This window comes from Clytia hemisphaerica, unplaced genomic scaffold (genome assembly GCF_902728285.1).
Source record: "Clytia hemisphaerica strain Z4C2 unplaced genomic scaffold, Clytia hemisphaerica genome assembly, whole genome shotgun sequence".
In the NCBI taxonomy this organism is placed as follows: Eukaryota; Metazoa; Cnidaria; class Hydrozoa; order Leptothecata; family Clytiidae; genus Clytia; species Clytia hemisphaerica.
The window spans coordinates 404841-431018 of record NW_027103668.1 but is presented as its reverse complement, the minus strand read 5'-3'; the positions used below and the strand labels follow the sequence as shown (position 1 = coordinate 431018).

The following is a 26178-nucleotide window of genomic DNA, read 5'->3' as shown; positions in this document are numbered from 1 at the left end:
TCGGTAGCAACTCTAATCAATGAAAAGAAACGATGTCATCAAAAAATTGATTAGTTCATTGATGATGGATTGATAGTTGATTGATTGATTGAATAAGAGACTCGTTAGGTGCTGGAATGGACAGGTCAATGAATGGATTAATGAATGAATGAATGGTAGATAGGCTGAATAGCTGTGAAATTTTTAATTGATTGATTGGTTGATTGGTTGATTGATTGGTTTTTGACTTTGAAAGACTGGTATTGATAATATCATTTTCTTATAATCAAAGCAAATAATTCACCATTCAGTCAAACCGTATCATGATCATTGATTTCCCTTTCTCTTCATCTCCATGTCATATAAATAGCATGGATGGGCCTTTACATTGTTGTTTCGACTAGCAGAGCATATCTCTCACAGTTTGAACCTCTAGTAAAATGAATAGAAAGAATTTTTCTCGAGCTAAAGAGAATACTGTATTGAGAAAAAGGGGTTGTATTTGTAAGATGTTATGATTTAGTGTTTTTTGAATGTGATTATCATAAAAAAGATGATTGGATAAATAGCTAATGTTGGTTTATGTTAATCGCTTCCTTTTTATTAGCTAGAAATTACATAGTATTAAGCGTAATTAAACCTTGAAGGAGGCTGGACTTCTTTTGGAAATGTTATTCAATAGGTGGATGTTGATAAAGTATGATTGCTTGATGTGTATTGACTGAGAATATTTTTAGGATTTCAATTGCCGTATGAATCATTTTTGTGTGCTGGTTGACAGAGAGGGGAGAGGTAGGGAGGACAAACAGTCTGAAATCTAGACAAAGAAAGTACTGGATCATTTGAATGTATTGGTTTAGATAGATTATTTTCGCTTTGAATGTCTTTGAAGATAAAGTCAGTCTAGCTCTTGAAGAGTAGTTCCATTCAACTGAGATGTAGAAAAATCTAGATAGGTTTGACGATGTTGAAGGCTTGAAGTCGAGACTGGATTGGGAAAGGAATTAGAGTCTGCAATCTACACAAATACAGCACCACTTTAGAGAATTGATGGTAATTTTATATTGAAAACCAAGGGTATCAGTGTCAGTAAAATTTGATAATTTTTGTCTTGATCGAGCTTATAAGCTAGAGATGAATCTTTGACCTTATACAAACAAGAAAGAGTTAAGCCTTAAGATTTGCGCCACATTTAGAAATGACGGATTGAATCTAGTCCTTTCTTCTTTTTGTTTTATTTTCAGACTGGTGTTTGTGTGAAAACCACGTGTGTAACGGATGGAAAATATAAGTGGCTTCATTTCCCATTAATGATTAATTTTCTTATTCACATGACATCAAACTCAAACACTGTCACAAAATCATGAAAATGTAATTTTACATTTGTAAACTTTTCGTCTTTTCTTTCAGGCATATCATAAAAAAGTAGAACCACCATGCCTCTGTCAACATTCTACCGGAATCCTTATTCCAACTCCAGCGCTCCAGCATTGCAACAGAATCCACATTCGTACAGCATCAGAGAACCGTTAGTATCTAAACTGGAGATGCATTTATCATGCGCTAACCTCAAAGACAGAGATTATCTATCCAAGTCTGATCCAATGGTTGTCATTTTCGTTGAAGTACCGAAAGGCGACAAACGAATTTGGAAAGAATACGACCGAACAGAATCGGTTCGCGACGATTTGAATCCGACGTTTGTGAAGTCGATTATCATCGAATATTATTTTGAAGTTTACCAACGAATGAAGTTTGAAGTTTATGACCGTGATTCTTCATCGGCTGTATTAAATAACCATGATTTCCTGGGGTACGTTGAAGTCTCTCTCGGTAGCATTGTGGGTGAACACGGCGGAACGACTACCAAAAATTTATACTCTCGACAGAAAGAGAAGTTGCGATCAACCATCACATTTAACGTTGAAGAGCTTTTTGATACGAAGGAGATCCTGAAATTGCAAATCAAAGGTCATCGTCTTGATCAGAAAGATCTGTTTTCCAGTAGTGATCCTTTTATCGTTATCAGTCGCTGTAGCTTAGAAAATAATAACTTTCTACCTGTCTACAAAACGGAAATGATTAAAAACAACAATAGCCCGATTTGGAAGAAATTTGAGATACCGGTCACAACTTTGTGTAACGGTGATAGAGATCGGGTTATTCGGTTCGAATGTTTTGATAGTGGTTCAAAAAGAACTTTGATAGGTTCGTGTGATACCTCACTAAATGAACTGTTGAGAGATCCAAAACAAAAATTAGTGTTGACACAAAAGAAATCCAAAGCTCATGCAGGCTCATTGAAATTACAGTTCATCGAAATCGAATCCAAAGCCTCATTTCTCGACTACATCGCAGCTGGGCTACAATTATGCTTTCACGTAGCTATTGATTTCACAGCGTCTAATGGCAACGTCGCTCTACCCTCCTCCCTACACTACCCACATGGAACGAACCAATATATGGAGGCCCTATGGAACGTCGGAAGAATCTGCGAGGATTATGACACCGACAAATTGATCACTGCTTACGGATTCGGAGCGAAGGTCAACAAACAAATCGCCCATGATTTTCACCTCAATTTCAAACGCGACCCACATTGCAATGGAATCCTTGGCGTTTTACAGGCATACCAAAATGCCATCAAATATGTGGAATTCTTCGGCCCGACAAATTTCGCACCGATTATCAACAAGATCGCAGATTTAGCAGAGAAACAAGCTACATTCGACAAATATCACGTCGTCCTGATTCTAACTGATGGTATGATCTCCGACATTGGTTTGACTAAGAAAGCACTCATCCGGGCATCCCGACTCCCGATCTCTGTCATCATTGTCGGCGTCGGTTCCGGTAATTTCGACTCAATGGTCGAATTGGATTCGGATGACAAATTACTGATTTTCCAAGATCAGACAGCCGACCGTGATATCGTTCAGTTTGTCGCGTATGAGAATTTTTCAGGTTGTTTTGCAGCAGTCGATTTAGCTCAAGAGGTTTTGTATGAAGTCCCGTATCAACTCACATCTTATATGGAGAAACACCGGATCGACCCGAAGCATGGTCTCACACCGAGAGAAACGCCACCCTCTTCACCCCTTGATAATGTAGAAATGAAACTTGGCGATGTTTCATCTACCTCTGAAGTCAGTCTCCCTGCAGCTCTCAAAGAAAATACAGAGCAGAAGGAGAAGCCAAAACGAAAATTTAGCCGCTCACACAAGAGAAAAGAGAGTAAGGTCGATGCACCGAAAATTGAAAACAAAGAACTACCTTTCGCCAAGAAAGAAATGACTGCTAAAGACTTCGCTATGAGTTTTCTAAAAGAAAACAAAGAGAGACAACGAAAAAAATCCGAAGCAAGAGAAGCAGCGGCCGCGGCGGAGAGAAAGCGGTCAGTGATCGTCGCCCAGAATCAACACATGTGTAACTGTAGTTCTAAGAAACATTTAGACCGAATTTAAAAATTGTAACTTTTAACTTAAATGGAACCTTGCTTTGACGATGATTAAGTTCTAAGAGAATTTCAAACAAAACCATTCTCAATTTAAACAACCAAAACCCGCAAATTGGACTGTTGATAAGACTCTAGAACTTGATTTGACCTTTAAGATTTATTTAAAGTTGTATATATAATGTGAAATAGTAGAATTAGTTTTTCGTTGAAAATTTGCATCACGAACAAAGTGTACATACGTACCCCCCTAATGAACTGGTAATTTTAATGATTATTTTAAATGCAGTTGCCAAACCATGTCCCTATATTCCCTTGAGAACTAAAATTCATCAAAGGTTACTTTTCGCCAAAGTCTTACCCAATAAATTTTATACCCATACTTACAAACTCTAAATGTTCTAAGAAAAAAAATTAGGAAAAATATAAGAAAAATTGCAAATAATATAAGATAAGTGATATGTTATATAATACTATTGTAAAAATATCAAGAAAAAATTTACATCTATCAGACTGTATTACCGTTTTGGTACAGTTAGGTAAAGGTTTCAAAAATAAAACCATTTTAATACCTTCTTTTTAAGGTATCTGTGTTGTATAATGTAAATTTCGTGCTTTTAAACGTGGGATTTTATCTTTAAATGTTTAGGTTTGAATCTATTATGTAATCAATAACGGTATCCTTGAAAACAAGCGAGTAGAATAAGTTTAGAATAACTCTCAATAAGATATTATCTCTACTCTTTCACACTTTCTCTTTCAAAACGAATCCATTAGAAGGAATCCTGGGAAACGAGCTTAATTTTCTGCTGCTGATGTACTCTGGGATACATTATTTTGATGCTCTGAATCGATAAATTGTCCCTCCCGTCCAGTTTTTTTCCAAGAAGCGGAGTGGTTAGACGCACGTCAGATTATTTTCAACCTGACGCGTGTGTAACATCACGATAAATATATCGTTATGGAATATCTGATAGTAACGGAAGGAAGTATCTATTCGACCAATTTGTGCAAAAAATCTACCTACGCTCGCAGATTATGTAATCTATAAAAATGTTTAGCATTTTTTCAATAAATAACTCCTTTTACAATAGAAAGGAATACGTACTCGAGTGACTTAGGGCAAGTCTCAAATACCTAGCAGTTTACCCTAAGTTTTCGCGACCAATAGCAGGCAGATTCAAAGATCCACTTAGGGCTCTAAAGTACCAATATACCTTGAAGTTTATGAATTAGGTTGTGACCTAATTAATTATCACCCCAAAAATCTATAATTAAAGAAATTGTAATAATGACGACGACGTCATGAATTAGTATAATCCCCTTAATATTACCAATCTTTCCCAAATTTGAACCAAAGATGCATCTAACTGAAATGTAACTTTTTGAAAAAAAATTTTCGAACGAAGAAAAAAATATTGCATTTTTCGATTTTTTGTATTTTTTGCTGACGTCATCAAAATTATCAAAAAATTTTTCTTTGAAAAGCTCGCCACTATTAAAGGGACATTAAAGTAGTAAAATGTAAACATTGCACGAACCGTGCCATTAAAGAAAACAATTAAAATCATGTGTCCAAAACAAACTTGTGAAACAATTGAACAATCAAAATTAGCCATATTTGGTTTGATTTTTTATTTTGACATGTGACATTTGTTTTGATTTTGTATCCGCTGCATACAGTTTGTTTACAAATTTCGCAAGTACGGTTATGTCCCTTTAAGATGCATCTTTGGTCCAAAATTGACAAAGATTCGACATGTACTTATAGAGTTAGACCTATTTTACGATTTATGACGTCATAATTTAATGACGTCATAATTTACACTTCCTTTGATAATTAATTTTCAGGTTCATATTTAATTACGTCACAACCGGGTCCTGAAACCTTAACCCTATTTTTATCAGGGGGGGTGTTTTCCACCAGGCTGGCACTATTTTGCTAATAGCTCACTGAAATTTTTTTTTAACACTCTGAAAGTTTTTGACTTTTAATATAATCCTATTAGCAGCATGTATACCAAATTTTACAATTATACACCGACCAGATCAGGTTTTATGACTTTTTTGTGCAGGCGTATCATAAAATCCAGCTAAAACCCTGTAAAATCCCATAAGCTTAAATGTAGCATAACTTTTGATCTAGGCATCCAACTGACTTCAAATTTTGACAGGTTTTAGGTATCAATAATAAATTTTAAAAAATATTTAAAAATTTTTCAAAAACTGTTGAAGTCATCAAAAATTACGTCATTGTTTTTTGAAAAAATTTACTCATTTTCTGCATGGATTTTAAACGTCAATTTTATCTGTATGTTAAAAACCGGCAAATTTATTTATTTTGCCTTTTAGAAATTCAAAACAGAATTGAAAAATCTCAATTCGTTCAACTTTAATTGCTATTTTATTGAATAGTACTTTTTCATTGGTCAGCGATAAGTGTGAAAGTTTGTGATGACGTCATCACCTTTATGATGACGTCATTAACCCAAATTTGTTTCTGTGAACTCCTTTTATGGTAGAGAACATTTCTGCCAAATTTCAAGTCCATATCTTTTCTAGATCAAAAGTTATGCAAGGCTGGTGGAAAACACCCCCCCCCCTTGAGAATACAAAATCCGAAAAAGCCTGATAATAATAGGGTTAAGGTATAGGTCATCTAAAAATCGATAAATAAATCCCTGAGAATGGGTGCTTTTGGTCGCGGATTCGGGCTTTGTGATTTTTAAAAATCTAGACACGCCCTAACTCACCCGAGTATGCACTGAAGTCCTAAAAGTGGTCTTTTTTATTAGGCTAACACTCTTTATTTGAGAGCTTTTGAAAAAACCATGGAGTCTGAGGTTATGAAGCGAGAAATAGGCAGACAGGAAAAAGCTAAAGTCTCCTTTATCGAATCTTTTTCATCGGACGAGCTGCAGTTTTAAGTTCTACAATGCGTAAAGGAATATTTCAAAACACAACTGCCTTGTTCTCCAGTGTCTTGGATATATACTTTAAGCATTAAAAAAGTTTGAGTAGAAAGAACTGCTAAGGGATGACAAGGCTTTCTTGAGAGGTAAAAGATAAGGCCTCTGGGAAGGAAAACAATCAATTCTTATTGTGAATCTTTTGGATTTCCTTGTCAAATACAGCAGAGTCTCTATAACTCGAACACAAGCGAGAAACAAATTTGCTCGAATTATGGAGGTGCGAGAGACTCTGTACCATTAAAAACACATCATCAATAACCACAATCATTTTCAACTCTTAGGGCTAGTACTGATCACGAGGTTATCCATTGCATCGGAATCTGAATGTTGATCTGACGGTACTAACTGTTCATCCGAAACAAACGTCGATGGTGTAAAATTATTGGAATTCTCCACTAGAGAATCGTTCGATGTAAACCTTGTATTAGTCTCAGTAAACGTGCTGGGGGATTCCACAAGTGAGTTATTAGAGGTCTCTGATGTAAACCTGCTTTCTACCAATGAGGTATCAGGAGTTTCTGATGAAAAACGATTGTTTTCCCCAGTGTAAGAGTTTGAAGATTCCACTAGGGAATTATTGGAAGGTTCGGATGAGAATCGGGTGTTGTTTTCCACTGAATCATTATCGTTGGAAGTTGTGTCTTTGTTAAGCGGTGATGTTGTCGAGATCATTGAATCCCCACCAGAAATGAGTGGTGATGATTGGTTGATATCGATCACGTGAGACTCGTCAACCACGAGGTCTGGATGTTCGCTGTAATCCTTTTGGTCACCTGTGAAAAGACAATTAAGAAGGTGATGTGAGTTTCCTTTCGCAAATTAAGTGATTCCTAGCAATTAACTTACCTGGGAATCCAAGCGGTCTTGTTCAAGAGATTTTAAGGTAGGCTAATTATGCGTGTCGTCTCGGGTTTCCACAGTTTTAACCACGACGAAGGTTGTTCAATTTTTGTAGGTCTCTCCAAAAAATAAGCATGTTCTCAAAATCAAGCGCGATCGATATCTATTATACCCCTTCACTCTCCCAGACAAAGAGTCAAAATTTAGATATACACCAAATTAATTGGGAACAGCGCGTCAAACTAGTAAAATTTATATAATAACAAAGGAAAATATCCCAAATGTTAGGAAAAGCGCTTGCTATTCCATAATCGTCAAGTTGCATTAATCAAAAGAAAATCCTTGAAAGGAAGCTTTTTAAATTTAGAAATTAATAGACTAATCAGAATTTTTCAATGATTTCTGTTATCAATCTTCATGAATGGCTTTTTAATAAAAGCCCTAAAGGATATCCTCGCATAGCCATTCCCCCAACCCCCTGGATATACTCACATAGCCATTTCCCCAACCCATTGGATATCCTCGCATTGCTATTTCCCCAACCCCCTGGATATCCACGCATAGCCATTTCCCCAAACCCCTGGATATCCTCGCATAGCCATTTCCCCAAACCCCAGGATATTCCCGCATAGCCATTTCCCCAACCCCCTGGATATTCTCGCATTGCTATTTCCCCAACCCCCTGGATATCCACGCATAGCCATTTCCCCCAACCCCCTGGATATACTCGCATAGCCATTTCCCCAACCCATTGGATATCCTCGCATTGCTATTTCCCCAACCCCCTGGATATCCACGCATAGCCATTTCCCCCAACCCCCTGGATATACTCGCATAGCCATTTCCCCAACCCATTGGATATCCTCGCATTGCTATTTCCCCAACCCCCTGAATATCCACGCATTGCTATTTCCCCAAACCCCTGGATATCTTCGCATAGCCATTTCCCCCAACCCCCTGGATATACTCGCATAGCCATTTCCCCAATCCATTGGATATCCTCGCATTGCTATTTCCCCAACCCCCTGGATATCCACGCATAGCCATTTCCCCAAACCCCTGGATATCCTCGCATAGCCATTTCCCCAACCCATTGGATATCCTCGCATTGCTATTTCCCTAACCCCCTGGATATCCACGCATAGCCATTTCCCCAAACCCCTGGATATCCTCGCATAGCCATTTCCCCAAACCCCTGGATATCCTCGCATAGCCATTTCCCCAAACCCCAGGATATTCCCGCATAGCCATTTCCCCCAACCCCCTGGACATCCTTGAATAGTTATTTCCCCCAGCCCCAAGATATTCTCGCATAGCCATTCCCCCAACCCCTTGATATCCTATCCTCTCTTGTCAATTTTCCAAACCTCCTGGATATCCAGATAGCATGGAACCCCTGGATGCCCTATATCCTCAACATGGGAGCACAGAATTTCTGAAAGACCAAGTCTTTGAACGCCATTGAATTAGGATGCCAATCTTCATCATCTGAAGAAGGTGAAACGTTTATTGTCGCCATAACCATATTCTTATAGAGTTGGTACAATACCTTAACAACTTTCACGAGAACAATCTAATCAATTTAATTAGTTTTACCCAGAAATGAGTAAATCAAGATTTTTCATTGGAAATCTTTAGGACAAGAGTTTCTCTTTTTGCTTCGATCACCGTGTCTGTTATTTTAATGAATAAATTACGCATTCTGGACTTAAAATCAAAATAGGTGTGATTGGTAAGTTGAGTGGTGTATCAACACAAAAGATCACAAAGAGAATGTTTACATCCATCTCTAAAAAATCAATGCAAAGATTCTTTTTGTGACCTTTCATGTTTTTGTTAGACCAAATCACTCGCAAGAATATATTTGGTTGAACTTTTCTAATTCCAAGCAAACATTGAGAGCAAGTGTCCTATTTACATTTCCACGGCGCCAAATGAAAATTCCCTTATCTCTGTAGAGGGTTAAAATTCGATAAATAGTAGCCAAAAATCATTTTGGTGACATATTCGTCGGTAAAAATTAATCGTCGGCTCTAAAAATTCATCGGTCAGAAGATAATGATAATGACTTTAATGATGACAAAAAGTTTATTACTTAACTGAATAAAACAATGAGGAAGCGTCGACATACCTTGTACGATAGCTTGTATTGATTGAACGAACTGATTCCCATCCGCCATTCGTATGATTTGTACTTGAAGTAATTGATTGTCTCCTGGTTGTATAGTAGTTGTGTCTTGTGGTAGTTGGATTCGTAGAGCTGATTGTGGTTGTTGTGCGTTGTCGTCACCCTGTTGTGTGTGAACGAAATTCACTTTCTTTACTCAAGGCATTACTATCTAACACAATGGAAAGGCTGAGAAAACATTTACATTTTAAATATTTTGATTGGGCCCATTCAACTAACAAACATTAAAATGTGAGGAGTCTAGGTTAAATTTTACTTAACAGGAAGGAATTCGAATGTCTGAAGTCGTTGCATTTGTTTTCTCATAAAAATAATTTTTTGACGTTATTCCTATTTCATAAACTCGACCCAAGCTCTCAATGAGCTTGAGACCATGTTCAGGCGTTACGGGTTGAGAATCGATTCGGTATGGTTTTTGTTACGGATAGGAACTGTTCGTGTTGGTTTTGGCTGGTTTTGGAACGTTTAGGAGCAAAAAAAACAGAGCAGTTTCGTTATGGAGCATAACTCATACGAACGGTTTTGCTTTGAAATATCTTCTTTTTTAACGTTTCAAATTTTTGATGTCCACACAGTGTTTCGTTTGGAAACGTAATATCTGAATGTAGTCTTATGTAAATCCTGGAGCAACTTTAAATCTACTTTTACTAGAGTACTTCTGACGTAGCGCCGTTTACTGTTAGGCAAACTTTTAGCAATGCAGGGTTTCTTTGCGGGTACAACTTTCAAAAACATCTCCGGTTAAAGATGGCGGACACAGCTAAGCGACGGGTATAAAGGTCAATGATCCGATCCCTTTGTGACATAAAAAGTGTTCGAAAAAACGTCTTTATCTAATATACGATTGAAAGAGTGATTACCTGTTGTTGCTGTTGAGTGGCGTTCTGTTGCATCTTATCCACAACCGTGGTCGTCGCTGCAACATTCAAAACGTCTTGCGGGATATGCGCTAGAACGTTGTTCGATGATACTTCAATCTGGTTTATAGCTGACGGGTCCACAACATCCGAATCTGGATTATGTATGACAAATTGGACATGCTGGTCCATGGGTGGATCTAAAGTAATGCCTTCGTTCAGATTGTACGTGACAGGTTGGACGAGATTGAAGACGGGAGATTGTTGTTGTATGGTTGGATGTTGTGTCGTCATGTGTTCTTGTAAAGAGACTTTTCGAATGAAGTCTTTGTGACAAATATGGCATTGGAAAGGCTTCTTTTCTTCATGCGGAAGCACGTGTCTTCGCAATACTGAACGATCTGTGAATGAGACGTCATAGTGAGAATATTTGATATTAAAAATAAATGGATAAATACAGCACAACTTAAAACCTTTTGCCCTATGGTGTCCACTAATTACTGGTTTCACTGCAGAATATTGACAAGACATTATTGAAATTTCACAAATGCCAGGAAACAGTTTGTTGTTCTACTTCTTTCATTTATTTTCAACCCAAATATTTGAATAAGACGCAAACAACTCTCTCAAGGGAGCTTAGTACCTTGAACTTCCTTACCTATAGCCTGAACTTTAACCATTCTATTATTGAAAGGAAAACAAGAAGCCGAAGCGGCATGAAGGCCCAGCTGACGTGGAAATAACCAAATGTCGTTTGTATTGGGTATATACCTTAAGAGAACCAATGTTTGCGGAATCGTATTTTTGCAATTTTAGGGTTTGAATGAAAACATCGAATCTTAGAATCCTAATGCACACATTTTTGGCAGAACTAAAAAAAAACCAGCTGCGCTGGAAGGTCAGTAATGATAAATGATACGCAATATATGTATATAATAGATTTACTTTATGTTTTTGTTACTAGTATGAAAGAAAAAATCGGTTTAAATAAATTCACAAACTTCAAATGTCAAATGTTGACCGTCAAAGTTCAGAAATATCGATTTAACGCGTAGCATCATGAAAAACATTCCAAGCTTATTCAAATTTACACTCACATGAGCTGCATTTTAGTATCCTTTAATGAATTACAGCATAAGTTTACTTGGGAAAATTCTCTGTCAGGTTTGAAAAATCCAGCCACCGACCGTTTAGAGCAATAAATCCAAAATTAACCATTTCACGGCGTAGCATCATGAAAAACATTCCAAACCTATTCAAATTTACACATGAGCTGCATTTTAGTATCCTTTAATGAGTTACAGCATAAGTTTACTTGAAAAAATTCTCTCTCAGGTTTGAAAAATCCAACCACCGACCGTTTAGAGCGATAGATCCAAAATTGACCATTTTCACGGGTAGCATCATGAAAAACATTCCAAACTTATTCAAATTTACACATGAGCTGCATTTTAGTATCCTTTAATAACTTACAACCATAAGTTTACGTGGAAAAATTCTCTGTCAGGTTTGAAAAATCCAGCCACCGACCGTTTAGAGCGACAAATCCAAAATTGACCATCTTCACGGGTAGCATCATGAAAAACATTCCAGACTTATTCAAATTTACACATGAGCTGCATTTTAGTATCCTTAAATGACTCTGAATGACTAACAACATAAGTTTACTTCTCTGTCAAGCTTGAAATATAAAACTCAAATCCAACATCCAAATGCTCCCACTTGCTCCCTGACCTGACTCCATCCATCTTGAAAACCTTAATAAATACTTTGCCATAAAGAGAATGAAATTTGACTTTACTACCAATTCAATCCAATATATACCGGGTGACCCACGAAAAAGTTCAGACGTTTCCCGACGTCTTGAGGCCGAACAAATGTCCCAGAGTGCTTGGAATTTTGATATTTAGAAAGTAGATATCCTAACTTAAAATTTGAGCTATCACTTTTTAAATTTGACCAACTTGTTCTCTACTTATGAGCTTTTAAAGTCAAAATTCACTTTTCGGAAAGTGTAAAAAACACGTAAAAAAGAGGTATTAAATTTATGCAATAAATTAGAAAATCACTTACAAATTGACTTATTTAACGAGTTTTATGACATTAATAATCAATAAAAACACCTTTAAGAGTAATTTTTGTTAAAACAAGACTAGTTTTTAAAAGAAATTGGCGCTTTTGTAGATTTTTCAGATTTTTTTCAAAAACTGTATATCAAAAACGTTTAAAAACACCAAATTTGATATTATATAATTTGATGATATCTACTTTCTAAATATCAAAACTCCAAGCACTTTGGGACATTTGTTCGGCCTCAAGACGTCGGGAAACGTCTGAACTTTTTCGTGGGTCACCCGGTATATATATATATATTTTTTTTTATTCGCACGGAGGCAGTCCCGGCACACCAAATATTAAATATATACTACACAATTTTTGCACGGAGGCAGTCCCGGCACGCCAAATATTAGATATGTTAAATAAAATAAGTTTTGTCAAAAATCTAGAAGGAACACAAAAGTTCAGAATCACTAGAACTATATGAGAGCGAAGAAGAAAAACTATCTTTGCTCCATGGAGTTCTGCTGCCGCGGAGGCACAGGAGAACCGAACTCAAGAGGGCAAAGTTAATCTTTCTTCTTACCCAAGTTGTCGTGATGGCAAGGGACTCGTTTCGTTTTTCAGATAAAAGTTCTGATAGTCTTTTGTAAAAATGTTTTCGTTTCTCTCCCCATTCCACCCATTGCGGTGAAAACAATTGGGGTAAAGGAGCCGTGCTCAACTTTCATGATTCTTGAATTGTAAACGTTCTTTTTCTCCCTTTCGTTTGCATCGCATGCTTTGGAGACAGTGGAATTCCTGAACTTTTTGGCGATTGGGTTGAAAACCCTTACGTCGAAGAATGCCTTCTGGCCAGGAATCCAAAATCCCCAAGCAGCAATGTCGAGACGAGCATGGTCTTGGATGTTGGTTGATTTAGTTTCAAAAGTCTCCCCTGACAAGGTGGTCAATATCGGTTCGACCTTCACGTCCTTGCATACTTGTGTCAGGAGGGATGCTGTGGTGTCACGGATGGAATTATGACGCTGAATGATGAAACCGCCTTTCTTGCACGAGAGTGCGTGTCCCAGATCAAAAGGTGAACCACATGGACAGATGGTAGGTAAGCGACTCAGCTGGTGACCATAGCGGATTTTTATCAGATCCCAAAAGGATGTTTTGTCGAACTGAAATCCTTCTTCCTTGATTGGAAGCGTTGATAACCAAAGGGATGCTCCTGGTTCGCTGTTGATTTCAATCAACTTCTTCATCTCAATCGGCGAATGTTGTTTGATGAGCTCAAGCTTTTGGCGGTAACTCTGCATTCGATTACGCTTGAATGATGATTTCAGTTTCGTGATCTCGTCTTTGTCGATGTCGTTGACATAGTCTTGGCTTTTGATCTTATTTTGGAGTTGTTTGGTCAGCGCTTCCGAGTTGGAAAACTCTTGATCTGAAATGTCACTGAACTTTGGTATACCTAAACCGCCAAGGCTTGGTGGCAAGGTGAACAGCTCACGTTCGGTTTCGTTTGGCTGAATTCCACCGGTTATGGCTGGGATGAACCGCGCTGTGATGATTTCGTCTAGCCTTTGAAGGTGTTGTTTAATGTTGGGGATTGTCCTTAGGGTAAAGTTGAGCTTGTGCTTGTACCCTGATGTGAAGCAGGTGTAGGCTTCGTGTGGGGCAATCTTGGCGATTTCTGTGAGCGTTTCGATTTCGCTGATCCACGTGTTGACTTTATCGGTGATGAATTCTTCACGGAAGTTTTCTGAACCGATGGCAGCTCCGAGGTGTTTCTTTTTCCTTCGGTAGTAGTGATTTTGATGTTGGTATCTTTGAAGATTTCAGTGGCTTCTTCAAGATATTGTGGTTTGACGATTACCCACGTTTTGCTGGCTTGTTGAAAGTAGCCGTATTTCGGACCCCACTTAACGATGGTATCCACATCCCACAATCGTTTGAGTCCACGAATCGTACCGCCTCCGAAAACGTCATCGGCATATCCAGCTGCTTTTGTGTTCGTGTTGTGGTCGCGCAGTTCGCCAACTGTGTACATGATGAGTGGTGGGATTGTTGCGATCGCGTAGACTAATCCGGCTATCGGGTCGCCTTGTGTGGTTCCTTCGGAAGAAGCGATTTCGATTCCGCCGATAACGAAAAGTCTAGATGGTCTGTAGCAATTCGTCGTAAAGGTGGCGATGGATGGACAAATTACATTGACATTATGCAGGAATGCGTTTCGATTGACCGCGTTGAAAGCATTTGAGGCATGAACCAGCATAACCGCTTCGGTATCATCTTGTCGAAAGATTTCTCTCAGCGCGTGAATAGCAGCTTCACAGCCTGCATCCTTGGCCGGCGCAAACTTGCAAAGAACCAACGGAATCAGCGATGTCTTGTTTCAGTAATCGCGCTACGGTTTTTACCGATGATTCGTCTCAATGTTTCACCGATGCCGATTGGTTGGTCGTAACCCGGGATTTTTGTTCAACGGGATTAGTCGGCTTGACAGGAAAGCTTCGAGTGAGTTGTCTGTTTCGATTGTGGTGCACAGATGTTTCGTCATTTGTGCGAGCGATGAACACAAATCGTTTGATTCTGTCTTGAAGTTTTTCGAACAAAGGATGCGTCGCCAACCATCTCCATCTAGTCCCGAAGGTCCAGCTCCTCCTTTTGTCTTCATTGCTGATTGTCGAATCATGTCTCCGTCGATTTCTTCGAATCTGACAGGGTGGAGTTTAATCGGAGAGTCTTCAGGGAGGATAGCTGGATCGGCGGTCTCGGAATGAGGATGCTTTTGCTTAAGCTTAAGCTTTAAGTGCTTTATTGTTTCTGAGTTGAGGGGAAGGATTCCGTTGCTCATGTTTTTACTGAGTAATTTTATCGCACCGTTGACGTTCCCCTTCGACATTTTCTTGACGAACTGTTTCGAGATCTCTTGGTGAATAGGCTTTTTGGGCTCGACGTGTGGAGATGTTTCTGGATGGTATCACCTTCATGCAGTAGCTCATGCAGGTCTCCATTCTCCCATAGGGTGAGGCGTCTGGAAAGCGCGTCGGCATGCTCTTTGGATTTCGATTTTCTCGATGGTTTCTGCAGGAGGAGGGCAGGCATAACCATAATCGCTTTGAGGGCAATGGGCTTGATTGATGATTCTTCTACCCAGGCGTTTACGAGTCGGCTGAGTTCACGAATAAACCTTTTGCCACTGTTTCCTGATGGTAGACGGAAGAGATTTTGTCGCCAGAAGACGATCTTTTCGTAAACGGTATCTAGAGTCTGCGTGTATTCTGATCCTTTGTAGTTTCCCCAACAAAAGGTGTCATGTGGTTCGGCTGGATTGACTACTAGAATGTCGATTCCACATTCTCTGTTGAGTACATCTTCATTGAGGCAATTGAGATGGATGTTTTCTGGGGGGTGTTTGTATAATCCATCCGGTGGGTCTGGGTCTGGATAGGTAATAGGAATAGGAGGTGCTTGTTGAACCATCACTTTGCACGCCCTTTGGTGGTTCTTCAACCCAGCGATGCTCTTGCATTTTTTGTAGCAGCGGCTGCATGTGGCTGTAGGTTCACTGTTTCCTCCAAGCATTAGAGAAGACTGTGATGCTTGCAACGAGGCTTGCAACATGTTGAAAATCAGGATCAATTCAGATAATGGGGCAGTTCCAAGAGGATTGGATACCTCAAGCTCCTGTTGTTTCCCCAAAATCCACAGCAAGCAAGCAAAGAAATGTTTACAGCAAAGTAGTTCTTTTTGTCTGTACTAATTTACGTTTAACGCTGACAGCCAACGAGAACCAGTTTCACTTTCATTTTCGTTTGTTTACATTTTGCATCCGCCATCTTTCTTTCCAACCGTTTTCTCCAATATAATCCAATATAAGAGTAGGTCAAACACCGTGCGGGTAGGCGAGGCAAAAATTCTAAATCGGCCGCTGGTTTAGCCTGGACTACTGGACTTGTTAATTTATTGCGCGCACAGGCCACGACAAAGCCAAAATCTTTTCGGTCAGTTGCTTTTTAAAGGCCCACTTGCGCTGCGCGGCTGGGCCAAAAAATACAAAACGAGTAAGAAAGATTCAATACCTGAATGAATTAGTTGATGTCTTTTCAATGCGCCACGATCCTGGAACGTTTTGTCACACTCTTCACACTTCAATTCATCATCCGTATTCCCTGTACACCATAACACGTGTTTATCGTACAAACTCTGGCGTGAAAATCCCGCCCCACACGCCCCACATTTATACGCGCTCTCCGCCCGATGCAACAACATATGGTTTTTACGCGTAGAACGCTGTCGAAAGTCTTTATTACAGATTTCGCATCGGTATAATTTTTCAGCTGTATGGATATACATGTGTTGTCGGAGATGTTCGTTCCTGGTGAATTTCTTATCGCAGCGTGGACATTGGAATCGTTTAGCTCCTGTATGTGTGATAGTGTGTCTTCGAAGTGTAGATTTATCGCTGAACGCACGATCGCAGTGCTCACATTTAAACGGTTTCTCTTCCAAATGAATGTACATGTGTCGTTTAAGGGTAGATCTTTCGGCAAAACATTTCAAACAGGTTTCACATTGAAAAGTGCGGTCTGGTTGATGACTCTTTCGATGTGATTTCAATGCTTGTGCTGAACTAAACGTTCGACAGCACACCTTTTTTAAAAATAAATAAAGAAGGTATCGATGTGTTGTGTTTACGGTTCAACCCTAACTAAACCCTTATAATCATTTTTTTCTTTTGTTGAAAAGGAAAGGTCGTGGTGCCCAGGAGGTAGAAATCTTTTAATAAATAGATATGTGCTAGAGCTACTTAAATAATACAGTCGAAATGAAATTTAGTGGTCAAAGCAATATCTGAGACGGGAAATGGATTTTACACAGCAAATTGTCACATATTCTTCAGATTTTGATTTCTTTATATAAATCACTGAGACGGAAGAAAACTGAAAATTAAATAAAATATAAAATACAATGTCTTTCATTTTACCTCACAATCATGTTTTTGTAGCCCAATATATTTGATTTCAGGTTGAGGAGGTTGTTTAGGATCTGTTTCATTGATAGAACCAACTGTTGTTGTCACTGGATCTGTTTGGTCGTTTGGAATGATTGTTGATGGAGCGATTGTTAGCGTTGCTGGTGCTGCTAAAAAACAGACCCAAAACAATGGCTAAGAATGGAGTGCATTGAATTACTGATCTCGAATTGAGACTGAGGATATATTTCATTTATATTCCCTGAGAGATGGTATATATATTTAAAGAAAAAGGGAGACGGGATGTACTGTTGGACAGACTACCTGTTTCAGCTCTAGCTATTCAAAATTACACATATATTTCTTTTTATTATCAACCAGGTTGCTAAGGCTCGAGCTTTAATTTGCAAAATAATGGGAAAAAGACCAACAACAATTAAAAATGAAACATAATACGATAAATTAACATTATGTATACTTACCGTTATTAAGTGGTACATTTAGACTTGAAAGAGGATCCTCTTCATTCTTGAAAAAAACAAACAGAAAATAAGGTCAAAGTTATATGACGTTATATTTAAATAATTACCTAATGTAATATAATGCCTGTTGATTGGAACAAACAAATCTTGAGTTTCTAGTATAGTCTTTCGATTTATTTCCGTATCACATGAAATGGTTTTTGATGAAAACCTCACTAAGCAGTTTACAAACAAGATTCTGTCCATGGTGTTCTTAGTTTAAAACAAAAGGGCCTACCTTAACTGGTTTGAAACTGATTGGACTAGGTTGTAATTTATCTTTTGTTAGTGCTACAGGATTGCCTCCATGTTCAGCCCAGAAAGAATCCATCAGGTCTTTTAGTTTGATATTGATGGTCTCTTCCATCTCCCACGTGAAGCGTACCCATTTCACTTTGTAATATCTCTTCCCGTCTTGCTATAAATAGAAATTAGAGGACGTCCATTTTTGCCATTTTTTTATTATGCACTTTTTTACCACCGTTATTCGGTGGCAAAAACTCAATTTCGAATTGAGTTTTCAAACTCAATTTTGTAAAGAAAAAAATGTGAAAGGTAAAAAATGCAAGATAGAGAAATTAATGACGGTACAAAAAATTGAAGAAAAATCAAATCTGTAATGAGTCTAACGAGTAGTTTATCGTTTTCGATTTTATGATTTATTACAAATTTAGCAAATTATTAATTGATACATCAAAAAAAGGTCTGTGGTGATAAAATATAAAATTTGGTTGCAATGAAACTTTAAAATCCTCATTTCAATTTCAAATTTACCTTCTTCTTCAACGATATGGAAATGAGATTAGTTTATTTGGTTCAAAATAAAAGTATTTTTTTTATCAAATGATAAGGATTGACCAGGATTGACATTAATCAACATTCACATTAAACTCCTCCAAAACATTTCAAATTAAGGTTGTTTTTTCATAATCAAGTTAGAAGAAATCAACTATTTAGGACGTGTAGAGGGCAAAAGTTTCCTTCATCACTGCATTGAAACTCAATTCTTAAGATCAAAACGGTGGCAAGGAAAAGTGCTTGGAAATTACAGTACCCTGAACAAATGATAACAAGTTTCCTGCTTGACAAAAATTGAAAAAGGTGCACGTCAATTACATGACGGTGTATGAGATATTTAAGAGCCACTGCGGTCTCGGGTAAGTTAAAATTCAGCAAAATGAGGAAGTTAATTTTTTTTAAATTGGCTCATTTTTGTATATTTTGTTCTAATCTAGAAACTGAGCATCCACTGAAAATTTTAGGGTCTAACTCCAAGCAGTTCAGATTTTATGGCCGTTTGAAATTTCAAGTGGTGAGTGGTCTCAGCCTACAAAAAATCACAATTTGACTAAAGAGGGATCTGACCTCAAATTGTGCTTGTACGATAACAGAAACAATATTCTGAACTTGATAATCTGAAAATAGGTATATAATATACAACTTTTAACAGAAAAATGTAAAAATCATAACATACAGATAGCCGGTTGTTTAAAAATCATGGCCCTAAATGAGTTTTTTTAAACCACGCGACAAAGTTTGAGCCATTTTTAAAATGGTGAAAATCAAAACTGGTAAGCTTCATTTCCCAAAACTTTACTGATCAACCTCTCTGATTTTTCAAAATGACAGCCCAAAGCTGGAATTTTGGAGTTTTTTTGTAAATGTTAGCAGGTTTTAAAACTTCTTTTGATTTCTTTTTTATTAAACAGCTAAAATTCTTAAAAATAAAAACATTTTTGAGCAAGTTGTACTTATGTGGTCATATCTTTTTGATTCAGCTAGACAAGGCAGTCTCCTTTCATATATATTCTTTATGCATATCATCACTTGTATCTACTTTAGTGTTGAATGGTAAATTAATACCGTCAACTGCTCTAACGTGGGACGGTTGGTCGTAACATTGGACTGGTATCTGATATATGTTCTGTATTTTCACTTTAATGTTATAAATCCCTTTGACAACAAATTTGTTTTGATAACTCCGCCAAGTTTATCAATCATATTGGGTGTGTCACAAATAAGTTATATACCCTCTTTGACTTGATATTGCTGGTAGTAGCAGAAAGATTTTTCAAAGATTGTTTCGGAATCATTCAGAGGAAAGCCTAACTTAAAATTTGATGTATTACTTTTTGATTTTACTTCATCGATTCCATTGATATTCGATAGTGTTCAACAATCGAATTTAAATCGGTCGTTTGCGTTCGATTTGGTTCGACTGGTTTGATCGTTGATTCCTTTCGATTGAGATCGTCTGGTTTTGGAGGTTCGGTGAAATGGTGGCCGAATAGCCGTCCCATGTTTTGTCAGATAGTTCCAAGTTAGAGCAGTTGACATTAGTTACTTACCTACTTGCTTACTAAATGTTCCTAACTGCCAAATACTAGCAGCCTGAAAGTCCTTTGCTCAGGAACCCCAACCCCCTCCCATCTCAACCATCAAATCAACACACCACCCACCACTACCCACCCCCTGCCCTCCATTAACATGTATTGTGGAATACCCTGGAAAAGCACCCAGAGAAGCAAAATGGACTTTCAAAATGGCGGCGTAGCTCTGATAACTTTGGAAAAACTTCTACAAATCAACTCAACTATCAAGTCAATCTGAAGCATCCATCAACAATCTTCATAAATCCAATTATTAAAACATCAAGCTATAATAATTCACTAACAAAATGCCCAACAAAGGGAAGAAAGCAGTCCAACAAGAAAATGTTTCAACACCAACATTGTCACAGAAATCTCCTGCTATGGTAAATTTGACAAAAAGGCTTGAAAAATTAGATGATAGCGAGAACAATACCATCGATATTGACGTGGATGACATCTCCAAAGAAGTGATGCTAACTACAATCTTAGCCCTACAAAAAGAGGTCAGTACTCTATCAAAAAGAGTTGATAATCTTGAACATAACCTGGTTATTGCTAATTCTCAAATCGCTATATCTTCACAAACCTCCACCTTACTGAAAAATGAACTAGACAATGCTGAACAATACTCAAGACGATCATGTATTGTTGTCAATGGTGTTCCTGCAACTAATGACAAAAACTTTGACCATGTTGGGAACATCAAGACAATCCTCGAAAAAAGTGCCCCTGAGGTCACTACATCATCAATTGACAAAGCCCACCCAGTTGGACCAGTTATCAATGGAAAGCAGTCAATAATTGTAAAGTTCTCCAAACATTCAACTGTTAAGAGTCTTTACATGAAACGAAGACAAATCAAGAAGGATTCACTGGTATCACTTCAACCTTCTCTTACTCGTCAACGCTCGAAAACTCTCAAATCCTTGAAAGAGAAAATTTCTAAAGAAGGAACTATTTTTAACAAGTTGGTAAATTTTATTTTTGCGGACATTGAAGGAAATTTGAAAGCTTGCCTCAAAAATCCTTTGCGTGGCAGAAATATTCACACTTTTACAAATGAGGACCATCTTGCTTATATTATTCATGATCTAAACTATGAACGATTTGATGCCCCTATGTAACTATGCTAACCAACCTGAATGCTGAAACTAACACAAACTAACGTAGAATGACTCCAACCTATGCTCCAAGAAAGAAAAGTTCGTTAACAATTTCATCTTAGGTATATTTTTTTTTATTATTTCTCACCACCTCAATAATCTCTTCACGTACATAGCTCATTGCATTTATTGCCTGATTCTTACTACTTTAAACACTTTTCTCGTCTTTTGAATTTTTTAAGCTCATTTCATTTATGGACAAATGTCCTGTTTGTAAAAAAACTGTTAGTGATAAGTGTAATTCAATTCAATGTGACATATGTGACCTCTGGACCCACCAACACAAATGTTCAGGGTTATCACGAAAACAATTTCAAGCTCTGTCTTTACCCAATTCTCCAAACTGGTATTGTCCTGTTTGCATTAACAATACATTACCAGGTTCGTATATTTTCAATAATAAACCTGAAGACCAAAAAACAACTGATTTCTCTAGCTCCAATCTTAATGATGAGTTGAAAACACTACTTTCTGATCTTAACAAAGTCGTCACTGGCACCACTGCCAGTGAAAAAGATGAAGAAGATAACATCCAATTTCACAACAACAGTTGCAGTTACCTTGACTGCAACGAACTCAATGACGTAATCTCTAAAAATAATTTTGATTGCTCTGCGTTCCATCTAAACATTGCATCAATGTCTAAACATTTTGACAAACTAATAAATCTTCTAGCATTGATAAATTCCAGTTTTAGTTTTGTTGGTATCTCTGAAACTAGAAGCTTGACCGACCAGCCTGAATCTACTCTAGAATCTGTTCCCCTGGAACAAAAAAGTGACTTCACTATTCCAGGGTATGAAAAATTTTTCACTCCGACAGAATCTTCTGCTGGTGGGGTCTCTCTCTACATTTCCAAGAAACTTCTATATAAACCCAGACAAGATCTCAGTAATTCCTGTTATCAATCTCTCAGTCTTGAATCTGTCTTTGTTGAAGTCATTCTCTCAAACCGTCCCAACATTTTAGTTGGTAACATATATCGCCATCCATGCATGTCCATAAAAACTTTCAATGAAGAATTCTTACAACCACTGCTTCACAAAATAAAACGTGAGAAAAAAACAAATTATTTTGCTTGGTGACTTCAACATAGACCTGCTCAAATGTGAAGAATCAGCTGAGGCTTCATCATTCATGGATATCCTTGACTCCCACCTTATTCTTCCTCAAATTCTTCTCCCTACAAGGATAACTGACCATTCCAAAACTCTCATCGATAATATTTTTTCTAGCCCTTCTGAGTCAGGAACAATTTCAGGTAATATATGCCACTCTATATCTGATCATCTACCACAATTCTGCCTTTTCCCCTCTCTTAATCTTGACAAAATCTTAGACAATGGTCCCTATTTTCGGAAAGACTGGCAAAAATTTAATGAGGTCAACTTCATTCTTGACTACTTAGATATTGACTGGGCTGCTCTTTATGAATCCTCTCATCTCCACCCCAGTGCTTGTTTTGATGTTTTTAATAATGAAATCAAAGACCTTCTGGAGAGACACATTCCCACAGTCAAACTTACAAAAAATCAAGTCAAATCACAGCTCAAACCTTGGATCACCCCTGGCATAGTAAAATCTATGTCAAAACGAGATTTTTTATCAACGAAAATACTTAAAAACTAAAAAAGCAGAAGAAAAAAACTAAATTACAAAAATAAATATAAACACCTATAGAAATACAATTGTTTCATTAACTAGACGGAGTAAGTACCTTCATTTTACTAATTACTTCAACCGACACTCTAAAAAATATGAAAAAAGTATGGTCTGGTGTTAGAGACATTATTTCTTCAAAATCAGGTAAGTCAACTTGCCCTATATCAATCTCAGTTGGGGACACTGTAACCTCTGATCCCAAAAGAGTTGCTAATTCTTTTAATGATTTCTTCACTTCCATAGCGGACTCTATCAGAGAAAAGATGCAGCCACCTAACCATCATTTCTCAAGCTTCATGAAAAACCCAAATCAAAACTCAATATTTTTTGCGCCAACGACCCCAGAAGAAATCACTAAAATAATTAATTCCTTCTCGCCCTCTAAATCTTCAGGTCCGAACAGCATCCCAGTCAGAATACTTAAACTTTTGAACCAAGATTTATCCACTCAAATATCTTTCCTTATCAACAAATCCTTTGAAACAGGAATATTTCCCTCATCTCTTAAGATCTCCAAAGTCGTTCCTGTCTTTAAAAATAAAGGATCACCTCTGGATGTTTCTAACTACAGGCCTATATCTCTGCTTTCTAATATCGAAAAAATTTACGAGAAGGTAGCTTACTCTCGAGTAATAAATTTTCTAAATCGGTATAACCAGATTTACTCAAAACAATTTGGCTTTCGGAAAGCTCACTCAACCATTGATACCCTTATAAACATCACAGAGCGAATTAGAAACAAACTTGATAATAAAGAATTTGCCTGTGGCGTGTTTGTTGATCTCCAGAAGGCCTTTGACACTGTTGATCATGAAATTCTTCTTGCTAAATTAGATCACTACGGTATTCGTGGCATCGAAAATGCTTGGTTCAAGTCATATCTTTCTGACCGTTCTCAATTTGTCTCTCTATCTAATTCCAATTCTGAGCTTCTACCTATAAGACATGGTGTCCCTCAAGGCTCTGTCCTAGGGCCATTGCTCTTTCTACTCTACATCAATGATCTACATTCCTGTATTAAGACATCTGAAACCTACCACTTTGCAGACGACACTCATCTTCTTAACTTTTCTAGTACAGTATGGTCTTTGTGTGGACGAGTTAATGCAGATCTTAGGGTTTTGGTCAGCTGGCTCAAGGCCAACAAAATATCTCTCAATGCAAGTAAGACTGAATTTGTTATCTTTCGATCTCCTTGGAAGCGCCCTGATTGCATTCCCCGACTCAAGCTGGCCGGTCAAGTTCTAACACCCAGTAAGTGGGTTAAATATCTTGGAGTCTATCTTGATGAGCATCTTAACTGGAAGCAACATGTCTCGAACGTTGCTACTAAACTCCGCAGAGCAAACGGAGCTCTCTCAAAAATACGTCATTATGTTCCTACAAAAAACCTTAGTCAATGTCTATCATGCAATTTTTGCCTCACATGCTAGATATGCTGCTCAAATCTGGGCTTTGCGTGACAATACAACAACCCACAGAATCCAAACTCTTCAAAATATTGCGGCCAGAATCATGACCTTCAATGGCCCTATGGTATCTGCCAATCCTCTTCTAGCTAATCTAGGACTTCTCAATATCTTTGATCAAGTCAAAGTTATGAACATTATGTATGTTCATAAATATTTCAACCAAAATCTTCCTCTGGAATCCCTAAACACTTTAAAATTCATGAAAACCCAACATGAGATTGGAACTAGAGATAAAATCATTGAATTAATTTTTCGACCCAATGTCAACACTAACTATGGATTGCACTCTTTCACAAGGATTTCCTCAAACCAATGGAATGAGCTTCAACGTATCTTTTCCGACGATAATCTTTCAGAACTTAAACTCAAAGAATTGAAAAATTTCTCTTTTGTTATCTGCATGAGCTTGTACGAGATTTAGAAATATTGTTATTATTGTTATTATTATTATTATTTAATTATTATTATTATTTTTTTTTTTCTCAGATGTAACTGGTTTTATATTTATAAATCCTGTAGCTAATAAGGCTATTTTTTAAATGTAAATATCAAACAAAGTTTATAGTTTTTACGGTTATATATGTATATTTTTTCTTAGGTCGACCTCTGTATTTTTATTAGAATTAAGTTTCTAAAAGGGGTGTCCCTTCTACCTCACCTGGGTAGTAAATATATTCAAAATGTTCAAAAATGTTCAAAGGCAAAGAGGGTACAAAACACCTTCTACCAAAAAACATAAAATTAGAAAATTACGTTGAGAAAAATTGAAATTTTTGAATTACGGGTTTGCCGCGATAACGAATTGGGGGGTCGTCTACCGGCTGGCCTGGGGGCCTTTGTTTTTGTGTTTATTGAAGGAAAAATGATTCTTTCAGACTTCAAAAAAATATGTTATCTCCCAGCAAATAATGTCAAAAATCTAAATATTAGCCAATTAAGATAGTTCATACCTGTCCAAATCCAGAATCAACAATTTTTTCAGCCAAATAGACATCTTCGCTTGATTCGGCGGCCATGTTTTCCTTCTCTTCGAAAAGGGCCCTTTGTTCTCCTCCATATGGTCTTTCAAAACAAAACCTCTCCTCCGCTTCATCTTTTTGGGGAAGATGATAAAAATTGACCGTCAGTCGAACATGGTTTTTTTTCCTATCTAAGATTTTGTGTTTCCGGGGGTTTTGTTGTTTGGAATTGATTAACTAACAGTTAGGTAGGGTCAGGGTTGCTAGTAACGGCTTGTCACTGTGCCGGGTGCATACTCGGCGCCTTGGGCCCCGCAGGGTTGCTAGTAACGGCTCGAATTTAAGTCAGGTTAAAAAAGGGGTACTTTTACCCATATTATAATAACATTACCCCCGTCTTTTTTGTTATTCTATAAGTATTTCCAAATTTTGTCTTCAGTTGTGCGAGTGTGGCTCAACGGATAGCGCGCTGGGTTTCTGATCAGAGGTTCTTTCATTTGGTGGTTCGAATCCCGGTCGGGTCGGTATTTGGAGAAAGTTTGAAATATCAAATTCATAGAATAGCTAGTAGAAATTAGAAAACAAGTCTCAGAAAGTCAGAAAATAGAAAAGGAGATAGAGAGATAGGAAGTAGAAAAACAGAAGGGGGATGTTCGGTTGACGGTCAATTTCTATCACCTTCCAGCTTTTTGGAGGTAAACAAAGATGGTAG

At 37.6% G+C, this 26178-nt stretch overlaps 1 protein-coding gene and 1 pseudogene across 2 annotated transcripts; one reads left to right on the top strand and one right to left on the bottom strand.

Moving 5' to 3' along the window:
* Nucleotides 1–1389: 1389 nt before the first annotated feature.
* Nucleotides 1390–3663, top strand: LOC136803294 (copine-9 pseudogene; annotated as a pseudogene).
* A 2139-nt stretch (nt 3664–5802) lies between these two features.
* Nucleotides 5803–25559, bottom strand: LOC136803305 (uncharacterized). 2 transcript variants are annotated; one of them, XM_067060028.1, is made up of 8 exons: nt 25458–25559; nt 18077–18256; nt 17800–17845; nt 17330–17487; nt 16425–16995; nt 10294–10691; nt 9377–9536; nt 5803–7178 (listed from the first exon to the last, which is right to left on the bottom strand). In XM_067060028.1, exons 1-8 carry the CDS (start codon nt 25521–25523, stop codon nt 6676–6678), a joined length of 2082 nt encoding a protein of 693 aa, XP_066916129.1. In that variant the 5' UTR covers nt 25524–25559; the 3' UTR covers nt 5803–6675. The 2 variants fall into 2 exon arrangements, with proteins under 2 accessions (XP_066916129.1, XP_066916130.1); XM_067060029.1 differs by having other exon boundaries at nt 17330–17484.
* Between the last annotated feature and the right edge of the window lie 619 nt (nt 25560–26178).

What these genes read in the sequence shown, in the direction of transcription:
- LOC136803305 (XM_067060028.1), bottom strand. Translation starts at nt 25,523, where the DNA reads ATGGCCGCCGAATCAAGCGAAGATGTCTATTTGGCTGAAAAAATTGTT. An exon ending in TACAAAAACATGATTGTGAG is followed by an intron (nt 16,996 to 17,329) that starts GTAAAATGAAAG and finishes TTTTTAAAAAAG; the next exon opens with GTGTGCTGTCGAACGTTTAG. An exon ending in AATACAAGCTATCGTACAAG is followed by an intron (nt 7,179 to 9,376) that starts GTATGTCGACGC and finishes GTCTTTTCACAG; the next exon opens with GTGACCAAAAGGATTACAGC.